We start from the raw sequence: 12,870 nt of genomic DNA on the forward strand, positions 1-12,870 counted from the left end.
CCGAAGAAAGTTTCCAGAGTTTGAACTTACTTGTCGTTAAGCGGCCGCACGCGCACGGCAACGCGGACATTGGCCATTCGCGTTGTCGTCTGCAGGACAGTCAGCCGTTGTCGCTAGGACCCATGTGTATTTCCATTCTGCTAATATCCCCTACAGATGTATCCTTGCAGACAATTCAAACACGATTCCGTTTCGTCTTTTACATACTCTCGTCACACTCTCTCCGCCCTTGCTACCGCTCGTCCTAACGGCACTTTCCTTCTGCGAGCGCCCGATCTCGGGCAAGTCCATTTTATTCCAGTGGGGAGGGGAGGTAGGCTCGCGTTGGAAAAGCGTAAACGCATTATGTATACGCGCCTATATATATATTTGCTACTCTGGTCATGTCCATGAAAAACTGTAGACGTAATGCCTTTCAAGTGATTTTTATTTTTAGAAGTTGCTGGTTATACCATGGTCATGTATGTATATGGTCAGGGTTTACAATTTTCTTTATTTAACAAAAAAAGACTACCAGATCGAATTTCAAGAGCCCGGCGCCGTTGTGAGCGGTATATATACATACTTCATTTCTACAATAGCAGTATAGGCATATCTCCGGCACTACGCGCTGAACAGTGGATTTATATGTTAAGAGGTACAGCATTGACAATATCTGACAATGTCGATCGATCAGGTCTTTTGACCATGCGTGCAGTCAGCATACCCTTACGGGAAGGTTAATGTGATAGATACATATATAGATATATGTACGCTCGATTGAGCACACCCACACACGTATACGTGCTATATAGCATATGCTGACCAAAAAAAGCTTAAAACTGGTGTAAGTGCAGTAAGTGGATGTCATTCCATGAGTTGATCGGAAATCGAATAAAACCATACGGGATCGATCGACTGATGGTTCTTTAAACGGACGTACGCCATAACAATATATTTGGCAGGTTTCTTTTTTTTTTTCTTTTTTTTTTTTTGGAAGTGGCGGTAGTATATGCATGTAAATAATATAAACACTTCCCCGCATGATGACTACATACAGATGGACATGCTGCTTACACATTAATCTGGAACTGCAGTTAGGGATGACAACATTATATCACCTCTGCTCACGGCACTTTAATAATTGCATATCTCACTAACAAATCATGGGCCGACGTTTGATCGGCAACCAACTCCAAATAGCGGTTAAGCACTTCGAGTAACAGTTTCTCAGAAAACTGTGTATATGTCCTTTGAGCACCAAATTAACAGTTGGGAGCAATCATTCGGGCAATGTACGTATATATATATAGTCCTTTGATCATCCGCGGATCAGGAGCTATAAGCAACGAGTACAAGTATACGTCAAGTGTAGAACAGCCCTCGGAGCCTAATGCAGGGAAGACGATCTGCAGTGACCTTTCAGTCTTTGTTTTCTGCCATAAGAAGCCACTTTCTTGATCTCTGTATAGTACGTGTTTGCAGGGCCGCCGACAGCCAGCACGGGCCCCGGAGCAGACGATCTGACGATCTCTCCAGGCCCCTTGTAAATGTAATCGTAAATTATTTTCCAAGTATATAATAATATACTTACAATTCAATGGTCAATATCTATATTTCATTCAGTAACGTAATATAGACTGCAAATATCAGGACAAGTGCACTGTAGGATGTACATCACTACTTGAACATACAGAGAGGTTTACGCCTGAGTGGTTTAATATATAGTAAATGAGGCATATGAGGAAAAATGACGATAAAGGATCAATAGAGTGAGGAAATTTACGTCAACCTTTCTTTAAAAGAAAAGAAGGGAAAAAAATCACCGACCAGGGCCGAGCTCCCTTCACAGCCGGGGGCCCGGGTACACCAGACCCACCTGTCCCATCCCCCCACACCTCTCGTCAGGCCTAACGTGTGTTCGGGTAGCTTCTCAGAACTATATATGTAGCTGATCGAGGTACCGGCACTGCATGATTTTGCACTGAAACTGAAGTGTGTGTGGATGGTTCCTTTTTTTTTTTATACTATTCAGAAAAAGTGGAATGCACTCATTTATATCGATAACCAACAAAGCTACATGTATATGCCTGTCATGGATCGTTAACACGATGATAATAATGATTGACAATGCAGCTTAAATTTCCTCCCAAGACCAAGTACAATTAAGACATGTATATGTATGTACATACAGTGGAACCTCGGTTAGCGAACGCCTCGGATAACGAATATTTCGGTTAACGAACAAAAATTTCGTTAAAAGTTTGTCTCGGATAGCGAACAAAATTTCGGATAACGAACAGCCACGTGAACCACACGTGACCGACCAGCATGTCATCATTCGCGCTCGAGACACAGTTACGATCGGTCGTTCCTTATCTGTGCGCATTCTTCTTATTTAGTGATTGTTGTGCTTTATTTTAATAAGATAATCCTCAATCATGGCTCCAAAGAAGATTAAGAGCAATTAATAGTAGTGAGGTAATGACAAGGAAGAGGGCAACAAATGAACTGAAAAAGAAAATGATTTCAAAGTATGAAGGTGGCATGCGTCTGTCGGATATGTGATGTCGTATTACCGAAGAGTTTTACAAAAAGGCAGAAGGAACAGACACTGGACAAGTTTTACCTTTAACCTCAAAGCTACAGAAAATGGAAGTCACCCCACGATTTTATGATGTCACGTGTGCTCATGGAGGGGGAATCAAAGCAGTAATTCCACCCCTTCCTCCCCACACCTGCTTCCAACCACGCCGTCAAAACGATAAGTTTTCTGATGTTTAAATGCTTTCGTTAATGTTTTTATGTTTATTTAACTCCATTTATATCGCATTATAGCTGTTCTCATTAAAACAAATACCTATATAGCCTGTAAATTTCAAATATTAGCGAGTCAACAGGGGCTGGGAACCAATTAAATCTATTTCCTTTATTTCTTATGGAAAAAATTGTTTCGGATAACGAACATTTCGGATAACGAACAACTTTCCAGAACGGATTAAGTTCGTTAACCGAGGTTCCACTGTACTTAATTGCTGCTTTGCCGTTATGTAAGCGATTAAATATAGTTGTTGGCTCAGTTTAAAATACCAATTAATTTCTTATATCCTGTACGTCCTGAGCGCATATATATGGTCGATCACAAATATAATTACTATTTCAGAATACATGCATTAATCTTTAAATCTATCTATATATATCTTCCCTAAACTACAAACACAATATGACATTTCTCACGGATCAGTTTAGAGTGAGAGGGGTGGGTATAGGTGGTAAAACGAAGATAGCACCGAAAGTAGAAATTAATGTACAAATAGGTAATCGAAGTAGGAGAAAATTATATAAGGAGTTCACAAAGGCCGATCAATGATCCGTGGTCTAGCTATCAAAAAGATTAGGTGACGTCAGGCAAACAATATATTCAGCTATGCTCATATTCGATCCGAATAAAGCACTGTGACTTTTTTGCTTTAAAATATAGAAAAGAGTTGATTTCACCAGCTCCAGATATAGCTATATAGCGATAGTGCATTGGACATTATTTTCTTCTGCTTTGAATTTTCAGGTTTATATATAACTTTTGAAATACTTTACTGCTAAATCTTCCAAAAAGCTTATTCAAGCAACTTTACAAAAAATATAGACAACTGAAAACATGGAAACGGTATTTCCTGTGATTCCAGATTATTTGGTTATCGGCAGCCTGACCGTAAATGCAATGCAGTAGACCGAGTAGAGTATCTTCTGACCTCTGACATGACCCCATGACCCGACCTATTTCCTGGCAGACAAGCAGCATGGCGGATAGTGAAACTCTTCAACCGCAACCCAAAAAACGAACCTCTTCCTCTACCTCTGTGCTGTACAATACAGACAAATGGATAGAGGAGAATAAAAACTTCTTCCTGCCACCAATCTGCAACAAAATGATGTAGGCTATGTCATGCTTTTGAAAATTTTCAATGCATTTCTTTGGCCTTGCATGCTGCCCCTGTGGTTGTGTACTCGGTCAAGGTATCGTTTGTCGTCGTTGTTCGTTGACATTGTTCATTACCACATCCAGCAGCTTAACTTTCAGGTTCATTAAAGTTGCAAATAACCTTCGCGACTTTATAATGTTCCAATTTCATTATGTCGCAGGATTTTATTGCATCCAAACTGGTTAGAACAAAGGCATTCGTCGAAGGATGGGATAGTTATCTATTTTGTTGACTAAGAATATTGAGAACATTATGAATAATATTAAAATTCGCTTAATATTACCGAAGTCTTTAGTCAAAATTATGGTATAAGGGAGAAAGCCCAAAGTACATGAAACTCTTCATTACCCATCAGTATCTCAGTTGACAGTGCAGTTTTTAATATGCAGAGTGTGCATCCTTTATTACGCTAGAGCAAAGACATTATTTCATTTTATAAAGAAATAACCTTCAGTGAGTTAGTTACGTTTCTAAGAAATACTCTGTTTCAGGCACAATGATGGACAGATGAAGGTGATGTATGTTGGAGGCCCTAATCAAAGAAAAGATTTTCATATTGAAGCAGGGGAGGAGGTGAGCAAAAAGGATATTTAGATATGAATAGTACACAGCACCTAGGAAAATCTATGTATTAGTTTCTGTTTCTACAGGTGTACGTGAGATTGCACCATTTTCACTATGATGGAGTTATAATGAATATTCTGTAATAATATTAGAGCACTAAAAGACATTCATCACTTTTGTAAGGGAGGGGTGTGATATAGTGTTGCATTTTTTTTTGTTTTATTCTGTTTATTGCAGTTATTCTATATGCTGAAAGGGGATATGGTTTTAAAGGTAGTGGAAAATGGAAAGCATCGTGATGTTTCTATCAAGGAGGGTGAGGTAAGGTAATGGCTAAGTATTTAGATAAATTTGTTTCCTATTCTAAAATGTTTGGACATTTTGAGTAATTAAATTGCATTAATTATCTACTTTCTGCTATTCTTGTTTTTTTGCTGTTAACGTGTAAAAGAACTATTATATTTTTATTATGACCTCTTTCACCTCTATAAAATTGCTCATTTCTTGAAAACTTTATAATTAAGACATACTTTAGCTTAATTTAGTCATTGTAACACAATCCAGAGAGGAACTGGACCATTGAAAACATAATTCGTACATAATTTCATGTAAGTTTAACTATGGTTGCTACTGTTGTCAGAGTCTGCATTCTTGCATTATTTTAACAAAATTGAAATACTTAGGCAAGAGCTAACTTACAGCACAGCCTATCAAGCTGTACTGAAAATTAGCATCTGTTCTGTACAACATTTATTCTATACCATAAGCCAACCACTATAGACTGGCAGATAGGGTCCTTTGGGGTAATCCATCACATATTTTCTGTCTCAGATTTTCTTGTTACCTGCTCGTATAGCCCATTCACCACAGCGTAAAGCAGACACCATCGGGCTTGTTATTGAGCGGGAGAGAACAGAAGATGAAAAAGATGGTCTTAGGTAAAGACTTTTTGCAGAAGTTTATTTTAAAAAAAGTTCATGGAAGGTTAAATGCTACAAGAGCATTTGGCAAGAACTCACATTTTAAAATATTGTGCTATAGTACAGTCTTAAGTCATGGAAAGATGCAGAAAAATCTGTGGTTTTTTTTTCATGGGGACAGTTGTTAGTGACTTTGTAGTTTTAAAGAACACAATGTAGAAGACATCAAATGCAGCTAAAAGAGAAGACTATTTTGATTCATTATTGTAGAAACAAGAATATACAGATTTCTGTATATACTTGCTACCATTGTCTTTATTACTTAATAACTCTTGTTGCTGCTTATTGTATAACTACTGCTTATTTAGCTTTTGCTCTGCAACTTTGTCTTTTCTTTCTTTGTGTTACTTTACTTTCCATCCTCATTTCGGAACTTAATAGTTAGTACATTCCTTAGCTGCTATCCTTCCAGGTGCAATTTTGCAACCATCTTCAGATTTGTGGTATCTAGGAGTCCATAAACATTGGTAAAAATAAAGGTCCTCCAGCTTCACTGATTTTTTTTTTGTAATGTTGAAGGTAGTCAGTTTAGCTTCCTCTCATTGGAGTCAAGAGGTGAGATGCTAAAGATTGCATTTATCTTGGGGGTCACCTATTTAGTGAGGGCAGTGCTTTTCTCTTCTCCCTTGCTGTCTTTTGCTACCCTTTTTAAGAGGTCAAGTACCCATTTTACAACTAGGTCAAGGATTGGAAAGTATCTTGCACCACTTAGGTATCAAACCAGTTAGTACATGTTTGTAAATATGGTGAAAACTCATCTTCATAAAAAAATTTGTTTCACGGAAAGTTACATAGAAGTGAGTTTTATTTTTTAATGTTAGGGATGTTATTAAAGTTATTCAGTTTTCTGAACTGTTTCAGGTTTTATCAAGAAAAAGATGGAAAGCTAACCACAGATGTACTGTATGAAGAGTGGTTTCACTGTGAGGATCTGGGCTCTCAGCTAACTCCAGCAATTAAAAAGTTGGTATTGGTATATTTCCATGGGAAGACTAATCCAGATGACTTCTGGGGATACTATATTTAGTGATATTGTTGCCAGATATATCTGGAAATGAGGTTGGGTTTTCAATGGAGAGAAGCATGTGAAATTTGCCTTGCAGTTATTAAGGTGTTGAAGTAGGTGATAGAATGAGAAAACCAAATGCTGCTTTAGGCATGAAGAATTTAGCCCCCTATTTATATCAACGGATCACATCCAGTTTTCTGCTGTGGTGAGCACAAAACTATTTTACTGTCCTTGCAATTTTTGTTTCACCTTACTTAAAGCTTCTTATGTTCACTTTTTGAAATGTTTGCAATGTCTTTTCATATCATTTTGCATGTTAAATGGAGTGTTTGAATCACATGTCTTTCATTTATTTGTGTATTGTTTTTTTAAACCTCAGAAGTCAGCTGTCATTAGTTATTATCTGTTGACAGGTTCTTTGCTTCAGAACAGTACAAGACAGGAAAACCCATCCCAGGTAACGACATCTGGTCAGTGTGCTTGCTCCTTGTTCTTCACTTGCTTGGTGGTCATTACTGGCTATCTTTTTCTGATACAGTTCAAATCGTATAGATCTCATTTTCAAAGCTAAGAATTGTGATAACTAAATTGCATACTTAGTTATCTGCTTTCTTTAAAATAAAAACTTATACTGTATGCTTTTTGCATTTTTTTCTATTTATGTTCCTTGATCATTTGAATGTGGTAAGTCTTTTAATTTATCATTGTTAATGCTGCAATACTTAATGCTTTTTTATACTGACATTATTGCTGTTTATAATGTTTCTGACATGACAAATATTAAATAGGGACATATGACTTAATACCCTTTCTACAGGCACTATTCTAGAAAATCCACCTGTTGAACTCAATGTGGATATAGCTCTTGAGGATCCTTTCAAGTTGAAGACATGGATTGCTGAAAATCATTCTCAGTTGGATGAGGATGGTTTTATTCCTGTCTACGGTGATCCTTATCAGTTTCAGGTAATCATCCAAGGTATTCAGTAATATTGTGTTGTTACTATTAATTGTCAGTCTTCTACCTTCCCCTTTGGTGCCTCTTTCAATGTCTCAAAAAGGGAGTATAAGAGTGCTAGTGCATTTATTTGTGTATTTTTGTAGGTGGGTACCTGTACATGCTGCATTTATAAGACCAATATTTTTAATTATTTATTGCAGGTTCTTGATGAGAATTAAAATGTTTTCTTTTAATTGCAGGTGACAGTCTATGGGAAAGGAAAAAACACTGGCAAGTGTGATACAGCAGAGACATTCATCTGGCAGATTGTACGTAAGCTGTTCAGGCACACCTACTATGACATGACCATGCAGCATATTTTCCAAAAATATTTTTTTAAGAAATATTGCTATTATTTCTTATTTATGCATTGGTTTTAATTTGTCTTGTATCTAGAGTAAAAATAGACTTAAATAGAAGTCAATCTATGGGTATCTTAAGCTTGTATTTTCAAAGAATTATAAGAACATTATGTCTTAGTTTATGCATTTAAAATATTTTTATATATTTTATATTAAAATAAATTACAATTGCTTATATTTTTTCTACTAAGGTATTAAAAAAGGTCTGACTTGACACTCCAGATTGCATCTCATATCACAAAATTCACGTTAATGTTTGCAAATTTTGTGTTTAACAATAATTGCCCAGTGATATCTTTTGGAAAAAGAATTTTTTTTTTTTTTCAGTATTTAAATCATACTATACTAACAATCTAGGAGAAATACACTGATAAACTGTTTTATCATGACAGGAGGGTTCATCAAATGTAACTGTGGAAGGAAAAGAATTTACACTGGAAAAAAATGACACTTTGCTGATTCGTGTTGGGAAAGAGTGAGTTTTTCATTCTCCTAATGTAGAAAGTGTACATAGTGCAAAGAAGAAAATGCTTATGCGCAAACCAAAATTGAAAGAAATATTATTTTTAGCACACTCATTTAAAAAAATTCAAAAGTTAACACTTTATATACTTTTTAAGTTACATGTTTATAGACGTAAAATGTTTTGTCGTTTCAACAACTTCTTAAGTTGGCGTGGAACTATAAAGAAATAATATTTTGTTGTCAAAGCCATGACCAAATCTTAGAGACAATTTGGAAGAAGATGAAATAAAGCAGTACTGTGTTAATTGAATATTGACACCCTGCAGGGTTTCTTTAAAATATCTGTGGATCAAGTAAAAACATAACACCCACATTTATCATGGACATGCTAGGTGATAAAAAGTATTTTTACCTATTATAAGAACAAAAATTGTATAACATGATATATTACTGGCATTGAACTGTTTGCAGGTATAAAGCCAAAAGACCATCTGGCTCTGTGTCACTAATTTGTTATCAGGATCCCACTCGCAAATCAATGATTGGGTGATCTCTTAATGTTTGTTTTGTTATTTTTCTTTTGTGTTTATACTTTTGTTTTTTGTTGGGATTGGGGAAAGTTGTGTTGTTTTTAAATTGGCTTAAAACAACTTTAAAACATTAGGTGAAAGATCACAAGACAGCAAGAAATTCTTTCCTATTTACATTTTTTGGTCAATATTTCATTGTTTATTTTTTTACTTTATGATAATAACAATATATGATCAGACTTGTTAAATATTTAGGAACTTGTTTAAAGATTAGTCATAAATTAAATGCAGCTACTGAATGATCCCACTTTATATCAAATGAAAGAATGAATGGAACACTTTCTCATCATTTTTGTTTACAGACATGTTGCATTTTTAAAAATTTTTTTTAACTAATACTGATTTGCTTACAACAAACTGTATGGCAAAGTACAAAAGTGAAAAAATGTTTCACATACCCTCTAAAGGTGCAGAGTATTTGTTCACTTTAATTATACAAAATGTTTTTGATTAGTTGCAAAAAAGAAGGAATAAGAATAGCTTCAATTTACATTCAAGTTAAGTTTAGGCACATGAGATTTAAGACGTCACACAAATCAGTGTAAATTCTACAAAAATTTTAACAAATTATTTTGGCTGAGATGCAGTTAGGCAAGTAGAAGATAGCAACATCTCCCTCAGAACTTACATGGTCTTTATTGAGCCATGAAGAAATTTGACTTATCCATCCATCTTACTATATTATCAGCTGTGGTATATATTTTTATTTTATGTTTTTTGTGTATTTTATAATGGTCACAGCATGTGTCCATGCAAACATGAATATATGTCAGGTACACAGTTTAAGTGATGCTTTAAATTCTTGAATATTTTGGAAGTTTTGCATTTTGAATTAACATTTGTGTTTATGTTTTTTTGTTTGTTATTGGTTTTATCTAGTATAGTGATGATTGTTTTTCTTTTCATCAACTGCAAGTAATCTTTTGAGATCCCAAAGGAATTAAAAGTTTATTGTATTTGAATTATAGTTGTGACTTAGTTCTTTTGCTATGCATCATACTCATTTCAACATTAAGAATTATCAACTAAGAAATTTTTTTTTATGAAGTATAGTTGCAATTTATCAAGAATATGAGGTTAATTGTGCAGCTTTATACTTCCATTGTTTTGTCATCTGATGTATAACAATGCACAGTCTTTCAGGATAGAAAAATATCAAGTTCTAGATATAATCAGGTGAATCTAATGAGCTTATTATAATTGTATTGCAAAATTTTGTATTTCTTCTGGGGGTGAGGTGTATTGTTGGGAGGGGTAAATAAGACTTTACACATTTAATTCAAGAAACTACTTTACTCCAGGTTTTTCAAGTTACAAAAAATTTGCTGTGGTTTTGTTGTCAGCTTTTTTTTTTTAATAAAGTCTTTAGATCTTTGAACTTTTACATGTTTAATAATAAATATTTTCATTATTCAGTGTTTATAGGTGGATGACAATAAAAGACTTAAACACTATAGTATCAGCCTTCTTTATCATTCACTTCATTGAGTGCTTGAGACAATGGTCTCACTTAAGTGATTCGCAGATCTCTAAAATCTGTTACAGTTATGTAAAATAACCCCACCTTAGTAATAAGCCATTGTCAAAACAATTTTACTTGAATGTAAATAATAGGTTGATTTTTTTATTTAAAGTGAGTGCATGCATGTCAATGAGGAGATGGTTACATGACACAAAAATCCTGTTTGAAACAAACGTTGATGAAGGTATTGAATCCATGCAACTGCATAATTGTCTACACTCATTGCTGAGATGCAAAACTACAAAAGTAATATTTCAGCAAAAGATCTAGCACATCAAAAACATTTGATGTAAAGAGGATGACAATGTAAAAGACAAGATGTGAAGGAAACAAGTTATCACAGCTGCTGAATGATCACTTTCCAAAATTAAAAAAGTCATCCTGAAAAATATTATATCCTTGTGGAAACAACCTTTCTATGACCAAATGTTTAAGCGGCAGGCTGCATTTATCTCCAACAAATTGATCATACACTATGAAATTTTTTTCTCCAAAAACATAGTTTACACAAGTCCCTACCTGGGCGCATTAAAACAAGAGGTTTAAAAGCCAAAATCATGGGGCTGGTTGATTCAACCACAGCCTGTAAACAATTTGCTCACCACGACCACAGCCTATAGTCAATTTGACCAAATCATCATCTATGGCAATCTATGCAATGATCTAGCCATAAAATAAGTGAATTTTGATGTACTCTCTCGTGTTTCTTTGCCTCATGTTCATCTGTGTGTGTGTGTGAGAGAGAGAGAATGGATCCTTGACAGTACAGAGTTTTCCACATATTCAAACATCTTCACATTTTTTTGCTTGTATTTAAAAAAAAGGATGGCCTTGAGCCATACAGTTCTGCTATGCCAATTGTTCTGCTATTGTATAAATTAAATGAATTCAGTTTTTTTTTCTCTCTCAAACATAAGTAGTCATGCGCCACATCTAACAGTGTATACTTTTCATTTGATAACAACTGCAGCTGACCCACATACATCACATGACTAATTTGTGCAGAAAAAATGTCTTGTTCACATACAACAAATGTGTCATTACACTGGATAGTAACTTATGCACTTGAATTGACATAGCTGTGGCCAAATCGACTCAGGGTCATAGTCGAATTGGTAAATGCTTGACTAGTAATAAAGTACTTAATATTGCATAACTATGCTATAAAACAATACATATTTCAAATCTTTTAAATAACCTATGTGGAAGTAGGGGAAAATAGGACAAAATCATGACTATGGGTTGTAAAGAAATATATAACATGATTGTTTAGCCAAATATGGCCTAATGACACTAGAAACTTGGAGGTAAAAGAAAAAACTTGTACAGAAATTACTGTTAAAGAATAAACCTGTAACAGTTCTTGGGGAAAAAAATGCCAAAAATTAATCAGATAATTTTAAAAGAAAAAAACAAAACAAAACAAAAAGAGACAGAAGTTCTGAACTTTAACCATGAAAAATACTTGTTCCATTTAAGCAAAAATCTGCCTCTTAAACAAGTAAACATTAGTGTGTAAAAAACAAAAAAAAAAAAAAAAAAAAAACGGTGACTAGGGGTCTGTGGTCCCATATGTGTATATTTGAATGAAAGATGGGAAGGTGACATTCTCAAACCCAGAACTTTTTAAAAACAGTTCCTAATTTCATTTCATGTGAAAAAAATCAGCAGTTCAACCTGTACTAGTTGTCTCTTTTAAGGACTTGACATTTGCAACAAAATTACAAGGTTCTCCTAAGTGGCATTTGCAAAGTAATGGCATCTGGTATGGGTAGTTTTTTTTTAAATTGTCAGTACTACAATAACCAAGCTACAATTACTAGCCAACACATTCTGTAAGTCTTCTTAGTGGAGTTAATCTGAATATTCCTTTATATATGCTACATAAAGACCCATGATTTTAAGATTAAAGCATAGAATCATGGAATTTTTTAGAACATATTAAAACAAAAAATAACAATGTTAAAAATACCAACTTATAAAAACCTATTAGTGAAAAACTTAACAGCTAGATATATTTATCATTTTTATGTCAGTGAAATACACAGCTATGATGAAGAAATAGACTGTCATGTATAGAACTTGTAATGTCTTTTAAACAGGTGACAGCTAAAGGATGTTAAAGCTAACAGCAAAAACAGATCTGCTATAGCAGAATTTATAATGGTTAACATTGACTCATCTAGAGATCATGACTGAATTTTGCTAAGGTAGTTCTAAAACAACAAAAATGACATCTTAAAAAAATACATGATGAAATGTAATCCCTCTTTGAAAAACGTCTCTCAGAACAGTTTTGGATCGATGACAATATTACAACCTCTGGTACATTAATTACTGAGAACCTGTTTTCACTAATTTAATGAAAAACACAAGTAAAGAACATCAACATTTTGTATTTTATGCAAAATATTTTCAC

The 12,870-nt window shown here is 34.5% G+C and overlaps 2 protein-coding genes across 10 annotated transcripts in view; one reads left to right on the plus strand and one right to left on the minus strand.

Annotated features, from left to right (window-relative positions):
* The window catches only part of LOC112570365, a 68,649-nt gene extending 68,356 nt beyond the window's left edge, over positions 1-293 (minus strand). For all 9 annotated transcript variants that reach the window (XM_025248773.1, XM_025248774.1, XM_025248770.1 and 6 more), the window contains exon 1: positions 31-293. In XM_025248773.1, the coding sequence (XP_025104558.1) occupies positions 31-77 (47 nt within the window). In that variant the 5' untranslated portion in view covers positions 78-293. The remainder of the gene's footprint in view (positions 1-30) is intronic.
* A 3,447-nt stretch (positions 294-3,740) lies between these two features.
* On the plus strand, positions 3,741-11,963 carry LOC112570397 (3-hydroxyanthranilate 3,4-dioxygenase-like). Its single transcript, XM_025248813.1, has 10 exons — positions 3,741-3,910; positions 4,451-4,532; positions 4,761-4,844; positions 5,355-5,461; positions 6,365-6,466; positions 6,926-6,969; positions 7,330-7,478; positions 7,713-7,781; positions 8,267-8,349; positions 8,811-11,963. The coding sequence occupies exons 1-10, from the start codon at positions 3,744-3,746 to the stop codon at positions 8,887-8,889; spliced, it is 966 nt and encodes a 321-aa protein (XP_025104598.1). The 5' UTR covers positions 3,741-3,743; the 3' UTR covers positions 8,890-11,963.
* The last annotated feature ends 907 nt before the right edge of the window (positions 11,964-12,870 follow it).

Source organism: Pomacea canaliculata, linkage group LG8 (genome assembly GCF_003073045.1).
Source record: "Pomacea canaliculata isolate SZHN2017 linkage group LG8, ASM307304v1, whole genome shotgun sequence".
NCBI classification, from domain to species: domain Eukaryota; kingdom Metazoa; phylum Mollusca; class Gastropoda; order Architaenioglossa; family Ampullariidae; genus Pomacea; species Pomacea canaliculata.